The sequence below is a fragment of the Ammodytes marinus genome (genome assembly GCF_949987685.1).
Source record: "Ammodytes marinus genome assembly, chromosome: 10".
Lineage (NCBI taxonomy): Eukaryota > Metazoa > Chordata > Actinopteri > Uranoscopiformes > Ammodytidae > Ammodytes > Ammodytes marinus.
This window is the reverse complement of record NC_137214.1, coordinates 26924927-26948678: the sequence shown is the minus strand read 5'-3', so window position 1 is coordinate 26948678 and position 23752 is coordinate 26924927. Positions and strand designations below refer to the sequence as shown.

The 23752-nt window shown below is 42.7% G+C and overlaps 1 protein-coding gene across 1 annotated transcript in view; it reads left to right on the top strand.

The window, feature by feature from the left end:
- The window catches only part of LOC307256531 (connector enhancer of kinase suppressor of ras 2), a gene marked incomplete at both ends in the record, with an annotated part of 65599 nt that extends 43799 nt beyond the window's left edge, over positions 1–21800 (top strand). Inside the window, 16 exons of the mRNA XM_080035537.1 lie at positions 2381–2499; positions 2894–3108; positions 4287–4373; positions 5628–5836; positions 8560–8597; positions 8708–8750; positions 10010–10058; positions 11185–11357; positions 12363–12436; positions 12598–12669; positions 15994–16064; positions 16483–16583; positions 17878–18225; positions 19236–19653; positions 20410–20732; positions 21579–21800. Coding sequence (XP_079891663.1) covers positions 2381–2499; positions 2894–3108; positions 4287–4373; positions 5628–5836; positions 8560–8597; positions 8708–8750; positions 10010–10058; positions 11185–11357; positions 12363–12436; positions 12598–12669; positions 15994–16064; positions 16483–16583; positions 17878–18225; positions 19236–19653; positions 20410–20732; positions 21579–21800 — 2562 coding nt within the window. The remainder of the gene's footprint in view (positions 1–2380; positions 2500–2893; positions 3109–4286; positions 4374–5627; positions 5837–8559; positions 8598–8707; positions 8751–10009; positions 10059–11184; positions 11358–12362; positions 12437–12597; positions 12670–15993; positions 16065–16482; positions 16584–17877; positions 18226–19235; positions 19654–20409; positions 20733–21578) is intronic.
- Positions 21801–23752: the final 1952 nt, after the last annotated feature.

Here is a 23752-nt window from a genome sequence, read left to right as displayed (position 1 = left end):
TTTACTCTACTTCTAACCACCTCCCTCTTTCCATGCAGGCAGGCAGCAGTGGGCTGTAATCACTAAATTACTGTTTTCACTCTCGGCTCCAGTCACCACACTGCACAGCTCCCCTGCCTAGCATCCATACTCCCTCTCTCGCTTTCTCTCTCTCTCTCTCTTTCCCCCCTCTCCCCCTCTCCCTCCCTCTCTCTCTCTCTCTCTCTCCCTCCCTCTGTCTCTCTCGCCCCGTCTTCATTATTTATTGCGAAGCCGTCTTACTGTAAGCTGCCGTCACAAGAGGAGAGAGTGCGAGAAAAGAGAGTAAAAAGAGATTGAAGATAGAGAAGAGTGGGCCCCCGGTCGGAGATGGAATAAAAGTGTTGAATATAAAATGAATTTGCCTAATGCACTGCTGATGAAATGATGAAACACTGACTGGGCCTGCTTAATGAGAGCGCTGCCAACCACTCATTGTTGCTCGGCCCTCTGTGTCTGTTTATCCATTCTGTCCACACTCGCTTCTTGTCTCCTCTTTTTCTAAAATGGAGCATCCTCTTCAGACATATACAGCAAAACACCCCATTTCTTTTATCATATTATTCTGTTCATTTCATGTCATGCTTCCACCATGATGATTTACATACAATATCTTCCAAACAAACACAACATGAACAGCACAGGATAGTACATATATCCTATCCCAGGATGATGTCAAACCCACATTAAGCATTAGACATCAAACTAATAATAACCCAAAACAAAAAGCATATAAATATAATTAAAAAAAGGAGGTAAACAAAGAGGACACGTTTACATTGATAGACCCCATTTTTCAATACCCGAGAAACAACTTCCTCGGGGGGAAGTTGTCGCCACGATTTCCAAACACATTTATCACCCCGACTGTGAACAAATATAATTGTATTATTATAATTTTTTTGTTATGACATTAAAACACTACAGACAATACTTCTCCACCAAGCAATACAACATAACAAACAAATATACAGTACATTCACTGTAAATTTAGGACTGTGAGTTTCCGTGACATCAAAAGCAAGGTGTCCTCTCCTTGTGGATGGAGGCCACTGATGATCAATGAATGCACGTGTCCTTGAGTGAAGCTGAGGTAGGACTGGGAGGCCACGCTAGCTTCTTATCTCTGTCCTCTTCTTCTTCTTCTTCTTCTTCTTCTTCTTCTTCTTCTTCTTCTTCTTCTTCTTCTTCTTCTTCTTCTTCTTCTTCTTCTTCTTCTTCTTCTTCTTCTTCTTCTTCTTCTTCTTCTTCTTCTTCTTCTTCTTCTTCTTCTTCTTCTTCTTCTTCTTCTTCTTCTTCTTCTTCTTCTTCCCCTGTAGCTTGAGAGAGAGGGATGAGGAGAGAGTGAGAGAGAGAGAGAGAGAGGAGGTTGTCATGGGAACAGACATGGAGAGCCCTGTGTGAGTGAAGAGGGCCTCAGACAAAATGACAGAATAGTGGATAGAAGCGATTGACCGTGGGAGAGGCTGTGCAGTCAGACAGATATAAAAACATACACACAACAAGGCTTTGTGTATACAACTATCTGTTTTGTGATTTGTTGTACGTAACTTTTTTTCAAATAGCCTAAATGAATGTCTGTTACATTCAGGCCATCGGCAAACTATTTGTCACAACGTTGATTAAACCTGCTCAGCTCCACAAAACCTTCTTCTCTGTATTTCTCAGTATGGCTGATTCGACTGCTGAGGAAAAAAATATATAAAATCCATGCACGGTCAACGATGGCTTACCTCATGTACTGTAAATGCGGCTACAGTGTTTTTGTAATTACTTATAATTCCTCATGAGGGCGACAGAAGCCATACACACTAAAGCTTTAAAACAAGCTGCATCACAAGGAAGATTTCACAAATAAAAGCTTCCCTTTCCCACTTTTTTTTTCCTTTTTTTTCTTTGATGCAAAAAAATATATAATACTCAGTGACTGCAGCAGGTTGAGATCCCCCTCACCATCCTCTAATTACAATCCAAAGAAAAGGTGCCCGTACTGTATAATAGAGTCATAGGGCGGTAGGATGGCCTAGAGAGGAAAGTGGTGGCCGACCAGCAACTGCAAATGAAATCGGTGGTTCAATCCCCGGCAGCGGACAGGAAGGTGTTACTTGTAAAACTAGTGGCGGCTGGTATTACATCTATGGTGCACCATCTCTATCATTGTGTCCTTGAGCATGGCACTTAACCCCAAACTGCTCCAGGGGGCGCTGTGCTATGGCTGACCCTGCGCTCTGACCACCCCCTGCGGGAGAGTGGTAACTTGAGAGTGGATATGCGAAAAAGACAAATTTCAATGTGCCTAGTGTAAATGGACTAATAAAGATATAACTTAACTTAACCTCTCTACCCCCTTCTCTCCCCCCAGCCGGTGCCCACCAGCCCCACCAGCACCTCCCCGACACCTGGAGGGACTCTGGGCATGTCCAAGATGGACGCCCAGGACGTCTACATCCTCTCCCCCGTCTCTGGACTCTACAGCACCAGGTCAGGCTCCTCACACACACATATTTTATACCTAAGTGTCTTTGTCTCTCCTTTCATGCATAGTATTATCATTTTACTCATGTATCTACCTAACCCTAGTGTTGGGTTTATTTTATTTATATATTTTATCTTCCACCTTTCAACATTTCTGTTACTTCGGCTGCTGAGAGTTCGGTCTCTGCTGTCTCCTAAAGTTTTTCAATTATAGCTTTTCCTATGTTTTATAAAGTGTTTTTTATTTTTTTTTAATTTTTTTTAAGTAAACAAGTAATCATGTACTGCTCTGTTTGCAGTTGGGGAGTAGGGGGATATAGCACTTCATGCTACCTTTTTGTCCTGTTGTTGAAACGTGCTAACGTTGGATTTGACGTTGACATCTGTGCTCTCCTTTTAGGGAGGAGCTGGGTCTGATGTCATGCGATGACATCAGCCGCTACAGCGTGAGCTCCCAGTCGGGCTCTAAAGGCTCGGAGGCCGTCAGCTACTACCTGGACCAGGACAGTGGTCAGTTCTTCTCCCTGCTGGAGGGAGACGGACCGCCCGGGCCAGACTATGACAGGGGGGGCCGCAATACAGGGGTTCGCAGGCGGGACAAAACCCCCACCCATGGTAAGACGCACAGAGGCAACCAGACAGTGTGAATTTGGCAGTGCTGTCTGTCTGTCTGTCTGTCTATCTGTCTGTCTGCCTGTCTCCGGCCCTGTGTGTGTTTGTTTAGTAGAACAGCATATTGTGCTCTCACACCAGCCATGACCTCACCTTTTTCCTCAGAATTCCTCCTTATCTGTTTCATCACTCATCGCTCCATGGCTCTGCTTCTTTGTGTCTTTTTTCGTTTTGTTTCGTGCGCTTGCACCAAAACAACACTGATCACATGCCACGGATGGGTCAGTCCCAAAAACACTTGTCTCCAGCTCCCTGTCTGCCCCGCCACCTGTGTCCCTGGTATAATACGTCCATGGTGTCGCCCCCCCACCCCACCCCTTGTTCAAAGCAGCTTCCCTAGACATCCTGTACCTTGTTGAGAGACTCTAAAGGGGCCTATGATGTGACGGGCAAGGGCCATGTGTTGTCCTATAAATCTACTGAACTGTAGACAGGTCATCAATGAAGAACACAACTGGACTCAAGTCAAGTCAAGTCATTTTTTAATTTGCAGTATATAGCCCAGTATCACAAATAACAATTTGCTTCAGGGAGCTTCAAGACACCCTGTGTCCTTAGACAATAATATGAATCTATATATTGTACTACATTTTGTTATATCTTATAAGTTATTTTTGTTTTCCAAGTGTGTAGGAGAACAAACAGTACGTCATGGTACATTGCAAAACTGCCTGTTTGACTGAACATATCATGATATTTTTTAATCTTAGACCCTCGATTTTTGAGCTTTACATTTCTTTTTAAATGCTAATGTTGCTAGGTGTATGCTGGATTGTTAAATACATTTAAGCACGATCCACATTAAAGCAAAGAGATACACATGATGCATTCAGGAACAGAAGTGAGTGTAGGTCAGCCGCATATTTGCATTACACCGACTATGAATAGAAAACTTAACTCGAAACCAAAACCCAAAACTAAGGACATTTGACCTTTGCCTTACATGTCATAGATATTATAGCCCCTTGAGAGTCTTCCATTCCTCCCCCACTCACCTGCACACACTTTGTCTCACCTGTCCACCCCTCCAGCTGTCTCCCACACAGTCACTGCCTCACTGCCCCCCCCACTCCCTCCAAATCCCCCTAGCAGGCTATCTGATTGCTGATTGGTCGTTCCAGGTGACCTCAGGCCTGTTTCCATGCCTCCCGAATATAACTGGATGGCCGAGCCTAAGGAACCCAGCTTGGGCAAGAGAGGGAGCCGAGGTACACACACACACACACACACACACACACACACACACACACACACACAGTCCAAAAACACAGCAACCCCTCACAGGCAGGTCGGACCGGTGCCGTGCTTTTTTTCCTCCATAATCAGCTCTCTCAACACATTTCAGCTCATCCTCTGGTTATCCATGGTGGTGTGGTTGTGTGAGGATACATATCTTCCAGGTATGTATTTGACAAGTAAAGACATAAATGTGAGGACATTGCATTTATACAGCTGCCCTGGAAAAGAGGGTTTCTTCTTTTCGCTTTGTGACTAATTCTAAGCACCAGCTTCACCATTTTTGTGGCCAGACAAGAATCTGTATTCGGCCGAGGTTCCTCCACTCTACCATCAGACAGTCAATGAATAACATTAAAAGCACAATACTAGTGTTGGGGGGGGGGGGGGTCTGCCTGGCCCTTTCTCCTCTTTCTCCAAGTCACATTTTAAGCTTTTCACATTTTAGAATATGGATAATAAACACATTAGGTGGAACGCTTTTTATTCTATCCGGGAGCTAAAGCGGAAAAAAACTTCCTGCAGATTGATAAGATTTATCAGTGGTGCCCTCCAAATCATCATAATCACTGCAAACAGATTAGCTTTATGTCTGCGGCTGTGGATCCATATCAGATGCTACAGCTCTGAGGCACTTTTATGATCCCTTCCTGTTGGCTCTTCTTATCTGTAAAGGTCTATTCACCCTCATCCGTCAGCTCTTCTCTGGGGGTTTCCCTCGACTCGAGAAACGTTTCCATTGAGCCATTCGGGTCGGCACGGTTCGGGTTGGCACTGTGACGCTAGATCTCGCCTGCATTTGCATTGCAGACAGCACCTTTTTACTTGGTAGGCGGGGTTCATGTTGGACGGCAATAACCGCGGGCAGAGTATAGTATAAAGTATATGGGTGAGGGTTAGGGAACGGATTTTTTTGACCAATCAACAGAGTAGCTCCACCCTTTGGCCTGCTTGGTACCCTAACAAAAAGGGTCCCGAAAATAAAAATGTGCGGCTCGGCTTTCTTATCGTGGGACCCTTCCCAACTTTTGACAGTGGAAATGCAAATAAAAGCGTGCCGAGCCTGAACTGAACTGAACTGAACCACACCGCCCATGTGGAAATGAGGCAAATAAAGCTATCTCCAACCCCATCCTCCTTCCGATTCTATTCTAACTTCCCTCCCATTCTGTTGAGCCCCTGTCCATCTCTTTAACATGCTCTCACCCCTCCCCGGCCCACCACAGATTCAGACAACTCCCTCCTGCGTTACCTCAGCGATGACAAGATCCTGGTGATCGAGGAGGAGCCCGAGGGTCCGGGCAGGGAGAGCCGGAGGGATTCCACCAGACGCTCCCGACGCAAGAGCCGCAATCCCAGCAGCCCTAGCTTCCCCATCAGCCCCTCCATGCTGTCCTCCACCCTGCGCCTAGACCAGCCACCCGAGCCTTTGCCTGTACGTATACACACACGCACGCACGCACGCACGCACGCACACACACACACACACACACACACACACACACACACACACACATTTTCAGAATCAGGTTCATCAGTTATTAAAGGTGCACTTTGCAGTTTCAGCGGAGGGATATTTCGTTTACAGTTGCAAAGTCTGCAGTTAGTTTACGTATCTACTCCGAATGTCTTTCTGAGTATTGAATAATTCTATCATTATAAATCAAAACTAATTTTTTTTTTAAGGAAACCAAGACGAGAGAATGGTTGTAAACACAACTGTGGGCGCTGCCGCTGTAAAGTGAATGAGTAACTTTTCGGATAGTTCACTTTTTAAGTGTCTAGAGGTCAATTCAGATATGAGAATATACCTTGACATAGTGTCACTTCTCTGACATACCCAAAGTTACATAGTGCACCTTCAAGAGGCAAAAAAAGGCTAATGTTTTTTCAGTGGTGCTTTTTTAAAATTCAAATTCACAGAATCAGAATCAGTAAGACTAGAATATGTTTGTAAAGCAAACTGTGGGCCCTGCTGCTGTAAACAACAACAGTGAAACTGTTACTTTTCAGGAAGTGTTCCAAGGATCCAATTTTCCCTAGACAAAAGGTTGTTTATTCATGAGATTCATATCTCAGAAAATGTTCACTTCTCTGACACACCCAAAGTATCATAGTTCACCTTTTAAAGGATACGACAGCAACAATTAAACAAATTCCCTGACTTTAGCATCATCTACAGCTAAAACCTGAAAGAATTGCATTCCCCTGAGCTCAACTGTTTACCACACTGTTATGCTGGCTCTTTTCATAGGAACCATATGTACTGTACTTTTTATTTTGAGTCCATCCCACACACGCCTTAATGCAAAAACAAACTTTTTATTGGGAAAATTGACAATGGCGCTGTCATTTAAGTGTCATAATAAATCATGACAGGTTTGACTGTGTGTGAGCTTGCACGGTGCAGGAAGATAAGGGCAGCAGAATGGAATTTAACCATCATCATCCTTAAGTAACCCCTGTGCCTCACCTATTTTGTTTCGTCAAAAGTATGCTGTTGTGATGAAAGAGCTATTAAAATACTCTTCAAGGCTTTAAACATCTTTGTGTTACTTAACAAACTGGAATGAACATGCCACAATCTATTGAAACATTTGATGTCTTTCCTTTTTGCGGTTGACATATGTCACGATGTTCAAAGATCCACACACATTGCTCTGTGTGTGTGTGTGAGTGTGTGTGTGTGTGTGTGTGTGTGTGTGTGCGCATGCGTGCGTGTGTGTGTGTGTGTGTGTGTGTGTGTGTGAGAGAGAGTGTGTGTGTGTGTGTGTGTCAGGTAGAGGGGACAAAAGGAGAGAGAGGATGATCAGTGTCATTGCATGGCTGCCAACTTCACGGATTATGAGATTGACACTCTCTAAGACACGGCCCTCTGTAACTTTGTGTTTTCTCCTCACGAACACGCCAGTAAACAAACACACACACACACACACACACACACACACACACACACACACACACACACACACACAGGTATACACAAACAAACACACCCTCACACAGAGGATTGCATTTGTATGCGGGGTAGCCATCTCACGACTCGCCTAACTCATCCTAATATCCCCATCTCCTCAGACACGCCTGGGTCTAAATAGGAGTTTATTCCGGACAAACACACACACACACACACACACACACACACACACACACACACACACACACACACACACACACACACACACACATACACACACACACATCGCAAAACACGTATCGATGACTCAGCATCAGCCAGACCAATTACAAGCGCGACTGACAGACTGTGCTTAAAACACGACTGACAGACTGTGCTTAAAACACGACTGACGCAAAGACACGCACACACACACACACACACACATACACACACACACACACACACACACACACATACACACACACACACACACACAATCAAACACACCCATCCATAGCGTGCCAGCAGGTCTCTCTAACCCTCTCCACCGTGTGTTTATCGCAGTGGTGACTCATATCTGTTCGTTGGCACATGTAGTAAACCGTTATGCACTAACAAGCGCTAACCTCAATGACCTGCTCATTTTCTCTCTGTGTGAGACCTTTTCTAGTCACTCAATATACCTTCTTATTTAGCAACACAAAATGAAATACAAGTTGTAGTGAAATGTAATGTGTGTGCTTGTAGCTGTCAGTAAAGTAACCTATAGCAGTGCAGGTACATTCAATCACTTGTGTAATCATAATAGTGAAAGCATGGATTAGTTATGAAATGATGATTATACCTAATGGCTATGGTGCTATATCCAACCCTGACCCTCAAATGACCCGGACCTTGAGTTTCTTCCTCCATGCATTTGTCCAAAAAAAGCTCTTTTTTTATGTGTCCACACAAAAATTATTTTTGATAGTGTTTTGGAATTTCAGCAAAGTGCAATTCATTTGAAGGAAAACAGTTAAGGTTAATGTCAGCTTCACAACTGGGAACAATGAATGCACAAGCACACCTGATTCAATTATTAGTCACCAGAAAATGAAGCGTGCAATCGGACAAAAAATGATCTGTCACGTGATGAAATTAATCAAATGTAATAATTATTAATAAAGAATGCTAAATAACTGTGTGTGTGTGTAGCAGCCATGTAGGTGAGGAGGATTTTTATTTTTTTAACAAAGTCTTTTTTTCCTTCTGTCTGTTAGCGAGGAGCCGACACGCTGCGAGCAGACACAATAGACAGGTGAGTTGTAGTCTGTGTTTGTTTGACAAGATGTGCATGCTAGTGATTGATGGAAAGAGTTATAAGACTGTGTTGTGGTTCTTTTAAAGCCCGCTGGTCTTTTCCTGCAGGTACTCTGGCTCAGGAAGCTCGGGAGCAGCCTCCATGAGGAAGGTAGGACAGCAGGTAATGATATGACGCTGTTTTTCTAACTCTATATGTTTTTATTAATCTATGCATACTCCTGATAGGTCATATTTGAAGGTGTGACACTACAGGCCAAACGTTTATTTTTTTCAAGCACTGGTCAATTTTCTGATTTTTGGGCTATTTTGCTTCCATAACATGTTTTCTTACATACTAGTATACATAAATGGTCCACAATGTACATTTAGATGTGTATTTTACTAATCCTTGTCTGTTTGCGTCTCTACATCTCTCCTTTACAAACATCCTTAATGGCTGTTATCTCAACATCAGTTTTTTTCAAAATTTTTCCATAATCATTTATTTTATTCCAAACATTCTGAAACATTATTACTTTAATGTAAGAAAATCAGCAGGCACATTTTCAGGTTGTTATCTCTGCAGTGGATTAGGTAAATAGCTAATGAGGTTAGTGTGACAAAGGAAGCTGTACACAGTGACTCAGTATTCATCGTTGATAAATAGCCTGCAGGTGTATTCAGCTACTGGTAATGTCAGATCCTATGATGATAGTAAACAATCCAGGTGTGTTAGCAGACAAAATCAGATTTCAAATTGTGATTAATAAGAAGAAAATCAAAGCTTATTCTTGCAAATTACATGCAACTAAAAGCACAATTACTCAATTCAGTTTGTCTGCTATTGTACTAGCCAATGTTAACCAACTTTACATACTGAAGCTATTGCTGAATAAAAAGACTGATTTTGAGACCTCTTTTTACACTAAATGTTATAATTTAGCATTGTCGTGGAATTGTCACTTGTGGCCACACTGGCTGTTTTTCTTTTCTTTTTAATTCAATTACTATATACGTTGATAAGAAGTCAGTTATTTTCATCCCCAATTGCTTTTAATACAATATTAGTAACATCTCTAACCTTTTTTAGATGCGTTTCATTGTTCCAAATGGCTGGAATAGCAAAGGTTAAAGCATCGTGACGTCACTATGCTTTCAGCTTTGAGTGGTGCATCACAGGTGGTATAGGTCACTTCCTGGATTAGGCAATGTTTCCTATTGTGATCCCTCTGTGCCTCTAATCCTCTCAGCCGGGTGCCTCTGCTAGAATACAAAGATACACTAAACATGGAGAGTGAATGGGCTGCCACCTCTGTGTGTGTGTGTGTGTGTGTGTGTGTGTGTGTGTGTGTCAAAAAGTTTGAAAAGTGTATCCGAATGTCTTTTTTTAATGTTTCAACAATTTGTCTCTCTCTCTCCCCTCTCTAGTCTTTCCATTACACCTCTCTAAGAACGAAAACCAAAAGGCGAAGTAAAGGTAGACGCACTGCTGCATTTTCCACTGTGTTTATTCTATGTGTGTGATCCTTGCAGTTTTACCAGTGTTGATGATAATAGCATATAGATTTTCTCCCCCAAAATTGTGCCAAAATGAACCTAATCTGTAAATGGTAAATGGACTCCACTTATACAGCGTTTTCCCCTGGTTTTTCACAGACTCAAAGCGCTTTACATTGTTTTGTACACATTCACCCAATCACACTCACATTCATACACTGATATCAGCAGCTACCACGCAGGGTGCAAGCTAACTATCGGGAGCAATTCGGGGTTCAATGTCTTTCCCAAGGACACTTCGACATGTGGCAGGTAGGCAGGGGGATCGACCCTCTGACCCTGCACTCCAGAGGCGACCTCCCTGCCCACTTCGCCACTGCCGCCCCCTGGGAATACTGTGACTGGCATGTACATGACGTGCCTGTGAGAAGAGGGAATGGCTTGAAATATCAAATGAGAAAAGTAGAGACGTGCCCAATATGATAAGAATTTGCAAAAGACTAGATGCAAACACAGGTGCAACAACAGTAGTACTACACTTGCAAAATAGAAACTTGACATTTTGCATTTACAAAGCACCCCACCAATCCAAAATGATGATTGACTTTTCTTAGGGTCCTGATTTATCACTTACATAATCATCATCTGAATATTCTTTAGCTTTGTAGATGTGCAACAAATTATTCATTTTGGAGGGATTTAAAAGTTCATACAGATTTGAAAGGAAGAAAGCCATACTTTAAAGGTGGACTCAGCGATTCTGGAGAATCCTTACAAATACAAAAAGAAAAATCCAGTTTCAATAGACAGCCTAGGCTCTGTAAACCCAAACACACACAGAATAGACAGTGTGGGGTTTGAGAGGAGATTTTCACTGATTTGGACGAACAGTGATTTTGACAACAAGCTCTCTCCAGAACAGCTGACTGCACCTTTAAGCTTCTGCTGACTTCAAAACATTTGGTGTAACATTTGGATTCAGTCTGTAAGTGCCTGGCTATAACCACAAAAAAAACATGGCTTCACTTCTAGATATCTTATTATTCTTCATTTAATTTCAAAATGAATATCAGTATTAACATGATTGTATTCCCCCCTCCGTGCAGGTTCCCTCACTAGCGCCAGCCGACGGAGAATCTCCTGTAAGGACCTGGGCCACGGGGACTGTGAGGGCTGGCTCTGGAAGAAGAAAGACGCCAAAGGATACTTCACCCAGAAATGGAGGAAGTACTGGTTCATCCTCAAAGAGTCCTGCCTCTACTGGTACACCAACCAAAATGTAAGGCATCACCATCAACTAGCAGAGTCCAACCCCTTTAGTTTTTATTAGGCAACACTTTTCCTGCGTTCCAAATCGCATACCCCCTTTTTTTTCTATTCTACATACTACAGCTGACTGTACAAAAATCTAGTTAGGAAGCAGTATGCTACAATTGGGGCATACCTTGTACTTATTTATTTCCTCATAACATTGAGACTTGATTTTGCCTCTTTCTTTAATATCCGACGCGTTTTTTTTTTTCATACGGAAGCTCCTTCGATGTGATGTCACTTCCGGAGCGCACTGGATTGTGGGACAGAATCGCCCGAATAGCATGCTGATTTGAACACTAAAAATCTCAGTCGGATGTAGTAGACATCCCGGTATTTTCAAGCATACTAAATCTGACCACAATAATTCGGACATCCTAAATCTTTTTTCTAACGTATGGGGATTGGAACATAGGGTTTTCCCCCCTGCATCCATATTCAGTTATTTTAAAACTACTTAACCGACAAAAGTCAAATTCAAAACAGTCCAATATCACAGCCTCAATATAAAATAGGGAAATTAACGGAGAACTCCACTGATTAGTCTAATGTATTCAGAGCATTCTGATCTCATATGAACACACAACCTACTGTATGACCCAAAGATTTAGTTAACATGTTTGGAAGAATGGATTATTAGAACACTTCCAATATTATAAAGAAAAATGTGAATGTGATATGTTTGTTTGTATAACTAAGTCTTCTACGGAGCATAGCCATAGCTCATCTATCTTCTTCATGTCCGCTGGAGAAAGGAGTTTATTCAAGCCAACGTCAACAGCATATGTTGTTTTCATACTCTTGACTAGAAGTACTCCTAACCTAAAATTACTGTAAATAGCTATATCAGTATGTATGACATTTTGTTTCTGTGTTGTTGACTTACTACCACTCTGTGTGTGTGTGTGTGTGTGTGTGTGTGTGTGTGTGTGTGTGTGTGTGTGTGTGTGTGTGTGTGTGTGTGTGCCTGCAGGATGAGAAGGCTGAGGGCTTCATCAGCCTCCCAGAGTTCAGAATAGACCGAGCCATAGAGTGCAGACGGAAATTGTGAGTGTCCCTCGCATGTCGCCAAAATGACTAATCAAGCACATTCGCTCTCACCCACACAACATGAACATGCAAAAACTACCTACCACGCAGCGCACGTACACGCAAACACACACACACACACATAACTAATCAGTCTTCTTCTCCCTGACTGACTACAGTGCCTTCAAAGCCTGTCATCCAAAAATCAAGAGCTTCTTCTTCGCCACAGATTGCCTGGAGGAAATGAACAGGTGAGTGAGTGTGTGTCACTGTGAGCCTTTCGCAGTGTGTGTGTGTGTGTGTGTGTGTGTGTGTGTGTGTGTGTGTGTGTGTGTGGGTGTGTGTGTGTATGTGTTTGTGTCTTTAGGGTGAGCCACTGCAGGTCAATACGGGGACATTATTCACCTATAGTCAGATATCATCATGAAGCTTTGCCAGTTGATTCCTTACAGTACATCAAAATAATTATTCCTTTTTGTTTTAAATTAAAACATTTTTTAAATAAGTATGCAAATGTGGTTATAATGTTATAACTAACTCATTGTGCATACATTTGCATCTCTTTAAAAAACTAAAAAATATCGATATGTTGGTTTAAGCCAGAGTTAAAATCTTCATTACATTTTAGAACATAAAAGACTCCAAAGTTTTTACAGAATTTTTTTTTCATTTTATAAATAAAAACATACCATGTACAGGTCATAAAAATGCTTTTTTTTTTGGCATGTTCTTAGAAATAAAATGATCATAAATCAGAAAATGAACAATGTATGAACACATTATTCTGTATAACCTTCAGAATAGTGCTTAGAATCATTATGGAAAGTTTAGTTGATGTAAGTTCTTTAGAAGTGGAGATTTTTAGTTCAGAGTTTCGAGAAAAAAAATAACGATGAGTTAATGGCCGTTAAAGATGGTTGTAGGAGAAATAGACCGACGCAAACAGACAAGGTTTAGCAAAATAACAGTTGAATGTGCATTTTGGATCTTGTATTTATACCAGTATGAAAGTAGACATGTTATACAAGCAAAATAGACAAACAATCTCAAAATCGACCAGTGCTTGAAAAAAACCAATGTTTTTTGCCTGCAGTGTCTCTCCTTAATGTGGACAATAGTGGGATGCTGGGAACGCATGTGTTCTCTCATGAATATTTTAACTGAGTAAACCGAGTTTACACAAGGCAACAGCCCACACAACACAGTGCATGAATTAGGCATGAGCTTGGCCTTCTGTTGTTAAATGTAAAACTGTGTACGTACGTGTGTGTGTGTGTGTGTGTGTGTGTGTGTGTGTGTGTGTGTGTGTGTGTGTGTGTGTGTGTGTGTGTATGTCTGTGTGTGTGTGTCTGTGTCAATCTGTGTGTGTGTGTCACATGTCCTTATGTGAGAGCAAGATCGTACGAATGCTTGCAGGAGTGCGAACTGATGAGCACTAATTATCCCCACACCTCTGCTCAATAACATGTAGAGATAATTGGGAAAGTGTAATTAACCAGCTATATTTACTCCCATACAGCGCTTACAGGTTCATGTGTGAAAGCTCTGTTGCAGACTTTTTCATGTGTATTTGTATATGTGTGTGAGTGAGTAGGGGTTTGTTGGTATATATAGAGAAACAGCAGAATACTTACTGGATCCTTATACAGAAATGTATCGTGGTTTTTTCCAGAGCACGTAGATGTGGATTTGTGACATAGGCGAGTTATAGTAGTTATACTACTGTCTGCAGTTGCGATCTTCGGAAAATGTTAACATGCAAGCGCCATCCCGAGTAGCGAAAGTAGAGAGTTCTCTTGGGGGTTAGAATGCTAGAACTAGAACTAAATATACATGCTGATTCCTGTTGTGGAATTGATGGTAAAGTTAGTTCAGAAAAATGCTCAAGGTGTCTTGAGAAAGTTTTTAATGGTAGAAATGGGCTACGGGCACAACATAGACAGCTATTCAAGACAAAACTGATGCTGAAAACGGACTGATATAAGGCTGGTGTTTTTGTAAATGATTCCTTATTTACAGAAAAGTCCTGCGAAAACACCAAAAAATCAGCAATGTGTTTCTGTTCCTTGACATCTCGGCAATGCACTCAGCCTTAGCCCATTTGATTGGGATTCATTAGTATTAGGGGTAGTACATTAAGAAGAAAAAAAAGAATAGGAAAATATATCATTATTTATAGCATTTTGTCAAAGTGTCAAAGAATAAACTCAGACTTCAATCAAACTTGCATCTTGTGCCCATACACTTTTGCTAATACACACGCACAAAAAGCCTTGTGTAGATATGTCTGTCAGAATTGGTTTTAGTAACAAGGGCAGTGCTTCTCTTGTAGTGCATAAGCACAGTGTGGAAATAAGTCTTTAAAAAGTAGAACTTTGGACAGATTGTTCAGAACATTTGGGTCTGTTCAGAAGGAGAAACAAACAGAGGAGTTGACTTTGATCTCGACATGTTGGCACTGATATGGAGAGTTTGAATTCATTTTTAACATTTCAACTCATTCTCAAAATGCAAAAGAAACAAAACAAATTATTAAAATCTTCCTCCTTTCATTTTTTTCCCCCCCACGAGAAACAGTCCTTAAAAGTACGTCACACACACCAGGGAAACACATGGTTCATTTCATTTCAATATATTTACACTGCAACCTATAAGAAGCACCTATCACGTGTTTAAGTGACAGCGGCCATTGTTGTTTCACTGGATTAAATGTGAAAAAGCAGCCTTCTTAAGTTACTGTATCTGTTGAGTTTGGTCGTACTGTCAAGAAAACAAGTGACCAGAACAAACTGTGACCTGAGATCAGGTTCTGCCAGTTGACAACACAAAGAAACATTGTTCAAGTTCAACCAAAACATTCCGATGATTGACTGATGGTTTTTCTTCTCTCTCTTTATTTCCTTTACTAAATCCTCTCTAAGCATTCCTAAGTTTCAAATGCTTTTATATCTTAATACCCAAAAGTCATACATGTTAAAGTGCCATCACAACATGTTTACGTAGTGGCAAACCAAAGAAGGCGAGTAGAGTAGAGTAGAGTCAGACAGACATACAGACAGACAGACAGACAGATATACTATACAGACAGCCAGCCAGACAGACAGACAGACAGACAGACAGACAGACAGCAAGACAGACAGACAGACAGACAGCAAGACAGACAGACTAGGGAGACAGACAGACAAGCAGGCAGAGAGAACCCCATCTGAGACTCACTGTCAAGAGAGAATGGGAGGGAGGATTGTCACTTCTCTCCTCCCTCTAATTATCTCTCTGTGCTTTGCTCTCCTCATCAGGGGAATGGAGTCAGTGAGACGGATGTCAACTGTTAAGAGACTCCATTTGAATTATTTAAAGTGAAAGTTTTTTTTTATTCATCACCCTCCATTTACCTAGTATGATCCGCCATGCTCCTGTTCTCATACGATAAGATAAGAAAGCCTTTATTGTCATACAGTCACCTTTACCACGACATTGGGAGTGCCAACTGAAGATGCATTAGACATGAAAAAGTCATCTATCCTTCAATGACTCACATTTGCTTTTTTTCTGTTTCCTTTCCTTGTTTCCTATAGGTGGATGAACCGGCTGGGGCTCGCTGCTATTGGCTACACGCCAGATGACAAGGTGCCCCGCCTTGATGAAGGTGAGTCTGGTTCACTACACTAGAGATTTTTCCTAACCCCCTCTTTGTTTATTACGTTTCTCAGGGACATACAATTGACAAATACATGTTTGAGTCATGCTCAAATAATAACAAAACAAATTTTTTTTTTTTTAAATAATGTCGATCAAATTTTAAAGAGAATATAAGTCTATAGATAAAGAAAAATAAGTATTTGAGTATAAGAGTACAAAGACATTTTTAAATAAATACATCAAATATATACATACATATATTGAAAATGAATACTTAAAATGAGACATTGTTAAAAAAAAATAAGTCAGGGATATAAAAGAAAGAAAAAAAAGGACTAGATTTTTCCTAGACATTTAACCTGTCACCCCTGAGTGTCTGAAAGTCACTCGTTTCTCTCTCTGTTTTTTCTTCTTCTCAATGTCAGACTACTGGAGTGAGAGTGATCAGGACGAGACGGATGGCTCCATGACGCTCAAACAGGAGGGACCCTCGTCCATGTGCGATACCTATCACCGCACGCCATCGGTAAGTAGCCTACACTCACTCACTCAACCCACACTCCAACACATAGTCTTTGCAGTGTTTCGTCCTGATGGAATATTTGATTTCCTAAGAGCGCCACAGAGTAGACCGGAGCTCTCAGCATTAATAAAACATCGGAGTGTGAGAGAGTGTATCTGGTTCAGAAAGCAAGCAGCCAAGACCACCACTCTCTGTTCCACCGCCAGAACTTGTTTACAATCAGACCTCTATGTGGCGACAATTGTCATCGCTCATTGAGTATATCTATATATATAGATATATATATATATAGATATACACAGCCCCATTCGGTCAGGATTGGTTTCTCTAGGGGGGAGGCAAGGCAATGTGGTTTTTACTTTTACAATCAGGTCCATTTAAAGGTGCAGTGAGTAGAATTTATCAGCGTTTTTCGAGAACAGATTTGGTAGAAATAGAGTATAATGTTCATAGGTGTGTAAGACGAAGAATAATTACTATTGAATAAACTAATAAATACATCTTCACCTCATCACTTTATATTGTGGAAAGACTTGAGACAGTGGTGGATGATGACCATCTTGAGTAACTAGCTTTTTGTCCTTGAAGGCCACCGTAGCTATTGTAAATTCTCCAAAGGGTACGGGTAAGCCAGGGAGTGTCGCAATCTACAATACAACACAGAACTAATGAGATGTATAAATGTGTGTATGTCCTTATAGGACTAGAATGCATGAGGTGAGTGAGTGTTGTTTTTGAAAATGTTATTCGATCCCCTGTATTCTCCTATTGTCAAAAAAGGCCGTACGGAAAAATGTATTTTATTACAGAGGAGAATGGCTAAATTGTTATTACCTGCGTGTAATATGAATCGTGTCCCAATGGGGGTTAAGCATACACAACTATAACATACTTCAGTATGCATGAAGGTGAGGTAGCATTGTCACCATGTTTTCCCAGCCGAACCACAAGACATGGTCATGTCAGCCATTCCTGGAGTTACTCATCTGCCATATCATTGCTTTATTTATTTGCTCTCATCTTTTGCTCTTCTTCTGCTCTTTCTACTCTCCTGTCCGTCCTCCTTCTCCTGTCGCACACTTCCTCCGTCTCCTTATTTTTGCGCGTCACATTTCCCTTCTATCTGTTCTCACATTCCACCTTTCTGTCCACTCTGTATCTGTACAACCCCCACTGTCCACCTCACACACACACACACACACACACACACACACACACACACACACACACACACACACACACACACACACACACACACACACACACACGCAAATACGTCCCCTCTTTCCCCCTTCAGTCCAACTTCCTTCAGAGTTACGACCAGTTGCCCCGCTCCGTGAGCTCCATGAGCCTGATGCGCTCCACTCCCTCCCCCCTCCCCCCTCCCTCGCTGAGTGCCTCCACGTCCCCCATCCCTCCACAGATGGTCTCTTCCACCTCCCCTCTCCCTCTCCCTCTGCAGGTCAACTCCTCCAGCCCCTTCCCGGAGCCCAAACATGGCCGACACTTCTCCAGCGAGTCCACACACTCGCACTCTTCGGCCGAGGAGCAGCAGCGGGGGGGCGGGGAAGGCATGGGCACGGGCAGCACCAGCACCCACTCGTCGGGCTGCCGCTCCACGCATCGCGAGCGCCGCTCCTGGCAGGTCTGGATTGGAAGCCATTTTTATTTAGATTGTTTTTTTTATTTTCTCCTCTTCTCTGTTCTTTGGTGATAATGTGTTGTGTATTCCCGCTCTCACCTTCACTACTGACGCATCATGTCTGGACCCCACCTTCAAAGTGGCAACGAGGAACTTTCAGTTTGTGTTCATTTCTAGCGGCCTCTTTGGACTGTGTTGTTCCTGGGTGAGCGTATACCCATGAAAAAGGCATTAGGAAGAACTATATAAAAAAAAGGATCCTTTGCACTGATGGTCTCGTTTGCTGTTAGATGTAGTTTATGACCACCAGAGGAAAAATTTGAAATATTTAAAAGTTCCTCATAGCTACTTTAATCACCCTGAGATTCAAAGTAACACCAACATGTAATTGCATCATCCTGGTAACCCCCAGACTCAAGTAAGCATTGAGTCCTCAAGAAACCATACGTATTGATCCATTGTTAATCTTCCCACCATTTGATCATGTCAACCATTGGGTAAAAAGCAGCTCATTTTCAGTAGGCTTTATACAACTCATATCAGACCCTGACCCATTACTCTGAGCAGGATACTGTGGTCTGCCCTCCATGCATGAATGCTCACTAGAATCTACTGTAGACATGGGCCGGTATGATATTCTGACAGTATGATAACCTTGACTCACGGTTTCACAACATCACGGTATTGCGATTACAGATCTTGAATGTGTTATTTTGAAACGTCTCCGTAAAAAGATAATGATACAAAACTTCGGCTGAACCCAATCTTTTTATGTTTTAACAACATCTAGAACATTCTGAACATAATACACTTCTATGTTAACATCTTGTGTGATCCCTAAGAACATCATGACGGAAATGAATAGTGGTTTTGAAACCTCAACTTTTTTTAAACCGCGGTATACCTTGACACCGGTTATCGGCCCGTGCCTAAAGTAAAGATTTGTTATCATATTAGACCCAAAGTGAAGTTTTTTCTTCAACCTAAAAAACAACGCTTCTTCTTCTCCTCAGGACCTGATCGAGACCCCTCTGACCAGCGCGGGGCTGCACTTCCTCCAGACGGCTCCGGGGGGCGAGAGCGAGTACGGAGGCCTGATGGGGAGAGACATGGGGGGAGACATGGGGCTGTACGGAGGGCTAGGCAGGCAGGGCATGTCCCCGGAGAGACGCAGGCAGGCCACGCTGCCCGTACGCAGGCACCACGCCGCAGAGAGGGACCGCGAGAGGGACGGGCCCTTCCCTCTGGAGAGGGGTCCGCACACACACAGCCACACACACCGGCGCTCCCACAAGCAGCGCAGCCAGAGTCTGCCCAGGAACAGGGACCCCATGCCGGGCAAGCTGCTGCACACGGTGCCCCACATGGAGGAGCGGAGCGAGGACGAGGAGGCAGAGGGGCACGCTGCGGACACGCTACAGGCAGAGGAGGGTGAGGGAAAATACATCGTTAGTGTTTAGAGAACAAAGTGTGAAATGAATCTGAAAGTCTGGTAAAAATGGTATCATTGAGCCACTGGATTCCATTGAGTCATTGTGATTCTGGAGAATGCTTGTTGACAAAATCACTTTTTCTCAAAATCAGTGAATGTCCCCTCATGAGCGGATTATTAGGAGATATTCTCTGATTTGGACCAAAAGTGATTTTGACAACAAGCGTTCTACAGAATCGCTGACTCTACCTGTAAGTGCACAAACACTTTTAGAGACAGGTGTGAAAATAAATTGCATCTAAAAGTCTGCCAATTTTTTTTAGCATTGAGGCACTGAAGGACATATTCAGATCTACTTAAAGGTGCAGTGAATAGGGGAATATGAGCTTATAGCCTATATGTTATCATGAAACTTTGCAAGTTAGATGCTTGTGAATGGAATTCTTCACTACTACACTACTTCTCTACATATTGGATTTCTTACTTTTTTTTCTATAATCTTTAATTATTAAGAAAAGTAAAGTTTGGCCAGATGATGGTATACAAAAAAAGGACCTTGTGCGAGAATCATCATATAGCCTAGCAAATACTCCCACTGCCCAGAATATGCTTTCTTCATGATAAAACTATCAACAAAACGGCTGCAGATAAATCTACCGTCAATCGACTCATTGACCAATCGACTACATTTCATATCAAGCACACCGCTGCACTCTACATCTAAACTTCTTTTCTTTTGTCGTTCGTGGTTGTAGCCCTGAATCTGAGCCTTGTGCCCGGGCCTCACCTTGGCGTGTCAGAGTTGCGTGAGCTGCGTGGCGAGAGCAGAGAGAGGGAGCGGAGGGTGTCTGAGGGGAGGGAGCGGCGTGTGTCGGAGGGCCGCGAGCCCCCCCCACAGGAGCCCCTGGACGGGCTGGAGCAGCTGTACCGCACCCTGGAGCAGGCCAACGTCACCGCCCTGGGTGACCCGCGGCCCTGCAGCAGGCAGGACCTCCGACGCTGCTTCACCCAGCGAGCCAGGGACCCTCTGCTCAACGACAGGCTGCACCGGGTCCGGGCCCTCCGCAGCACCCTGAAGGTACCGCCACCAGCCGCCCAGGATTTTGGGGGATTTGAAGAAGAAGAATAAAAGTTGTAATCCGTAAGATTTTCCCATCAAAGTTTTATTTGTCTGCTAAAGGTGCACTATGTAACTGTAGGTGGCGAAATGTTCCTAAGGTGTATTCTCATAGCTGAATACACTTCTCTCAACGGGATAATTGGATCCCTGGATCCACTGTTTGAAGTTAGAAAAACTTCCCCAAAAAAAGTCCCCCTGCCATGAATTGCATAGTGCACCTTTAAGTTGCTATCTCCTATCAAAGAGGTAAGACAATGGTGATTGAACACAGAATGCTTTGCAGCTTTGCCCAGTAATACGAACCGGGTGCACAAATAATGTCAGTCAGCAGGAATGTGTTCCATTGTACTCAGAACCCGGCAACTTCTTGAAAACTAGTAGCACAGATTTCCGACCTGTATGCTTTCGAGTGCATCTGGATTTTCTTCTTGTTTTTTACGAGACATGATCCTATAGGTCCCACATTTCGCCTCCATGTTGAAAGTTCTCGATTTCCGAGTACAATTGAATGTAGCTCGTCCCTGCCCTAACGCCCACAGGCTCGCTCGTATGTGTCTGACTCGTCACAATGGGACAACCAACACACAGCGAAAGAAGAAGACACTTCAACTATGGCTCCAGAAAAAATGGGGGGGGGGGGCATGCCAACAATTACCATCTCCAATTACCTCCGAAGCTGCCACTATAGAAAACAACTCTAATGACTTGAAATGTTGAACGGATTACAACTTCTTCTTTTTTTTATATGCGTGAGGAAAAACTATTTGGGTAACTCTCCATACTGGTGTCTCTTTGCATCCCCAGGCCAAAGAGTCGGAGCTGGGGGTCATCTGTGCCCTCCTGGAGGAGCCTGGCCTGTGCTCCCAGACCTTCAGGGAGTGGAAGCAATGGCACGGAGACCTCTACACGGACATCTGCCATCAGCTGCAACTCAGCCCGGGCACCAACGGACAGGACGACCTCTCCCCGCTGGCCCCCCCGCCCCTCATGACACACACACACTCCTTCATCGAGACACACGTGTGAGAACAAAGGGGAAAGAGACGCAAAAAGACTGAACTGATACACACACACATACTTATATATATATACCGTATATATACACAAACAGAGAAACACACACACACACACACACACACATTTACATTAGCCAAATCCCCTCGCCTGATCACCACTCTGAGCATGACCTCAAACAAACAAACAAACACACACACACACTCGCGAACACACACACCCACACACAAACACACACACACACACACACACACACACACACACACACACACACACACACACACACACATTGTAAGATGTGTAAATATCAGAGGGAACAGTCTGAGACCTGCGTGTATGAACTTTTGATAATCCCGAGGACCCCCACACAGGGTGCCTATTGCATGCCTGAGCAGAAAGCATTAATCTTCCTTTGTCTATGGAACTCAGCATAAACTCCACACGCTTTGTCGAGCAAAACGAAAAGGGGGAAAAAAGGAGTCTTTTTAACGTGTTTGGTTCCTTTGTATCCTCTTGGTTTTGCTATGTTCTCTTTCTTTCTGCTTGATTTGAAGGGGGGGAGCTATGTAGCAGCAATACAGAGGAGAACCCTTTTCACCACAGCACTGTACTACTTTTGTACTGATGAACTTTGCACCCAGAGCCACCAGTTCTCCCCCTTTCTCTCTCTCTCTACCTTTTTTATTTCTTTTTTACTTTTTCTCTCTCACTGCATATCTTGTTGATTTGCGGGGACCTCACTCGTTATTCAAACAAAGTCTGATCTCACTGGACAGTGCCGTGGGAAAAGTTAGGGCAACGACTTTTTTTTTTTGGTGTACTACTGTGAAAGGTGTAGCCATCGATGCCGGTTTATCTGTTTAAGCTGTTTTCCGTCCGCCGGAATACCCCCATGAAAACGAAGCGCCTCGAAGCATTGAAGGAAACCATTGTGCCGGCTTGATGCACACTATTTCAAACTGTGAACTATTAAAAAAACACAAAAAACACAACAAAAAAAAAAAACACAATCGTATCTGCAGAAGGAGATTTCTCTGATTGAGTGCAATTCTACTTATTGAGTTTGAATTGTCACCTTTTCTTTCCCTTTCTGTGTTTCTTTCCATCCCCTCCTCTTTTTTCATTTTTTTACCCTTTGGTCTCTCTCTCTCTCTCTCTCTCTCTCTCTCACTCTCTCTCTCTCTCTAGTCCTCAAAGACTTGTGTATAGTGTATACTGCTGTGTATACTGATGTAAATGTTCGCGTTCCACTACCACTGTGATATGCTTTCTATCGGGGTAGCGGAGGGATGACAAGAGAGTAGGTTATTTGCGTGTGCGCAAAAAACAAATTCCTTTTTTTTAAGTTTCTTTTTACATTTTCCTTTTTTTTCTTTCTTAAACAGCGAATGCAAGAGCTAGAGAGTTCTTTTCAAAAAGGAGTCACTCACTACAAAGAATGCACTTTCTATATCTCTATATCTCATTGGCTGCATCACAGGGGTCCATGTCTCATCGGGGCCCTATACTTTACTTACCATTGCTGTTCAAAATATCAGGTAAAAATGCATTTGCCGTCTCATTTTCTAAAGATTTGTGTACAGTCTACAAATATATTTAAACATAGAAGAATATATAAAATCTATTTACGTTTTGTGTCATAGATATAATGTAAAGTATGATGTATTCTATGCCAAGGTTTTGCAGTGTCCCCCTTCTTCACTCTGTAGACGCAGGGTGGTTAGCAGTTTAACAAGCTATAGGAGGCAGACGACAACCCACCACCATCATTGACAGACGATTGACAGTTTGGGGGATTTCACATCACGGACGACCCTTACTTGGTGATGTGTTGCATGAGAAAAAAATGGCCTGGGACTTGATTTGATTGGACAGGGTAAAATATTGTGGATCATTTGTGTTTTTTTTTTTTTTTTTTCGATCTTCCGTTCATGATTGCAAGATAATTAGACATTGTAGCGCAT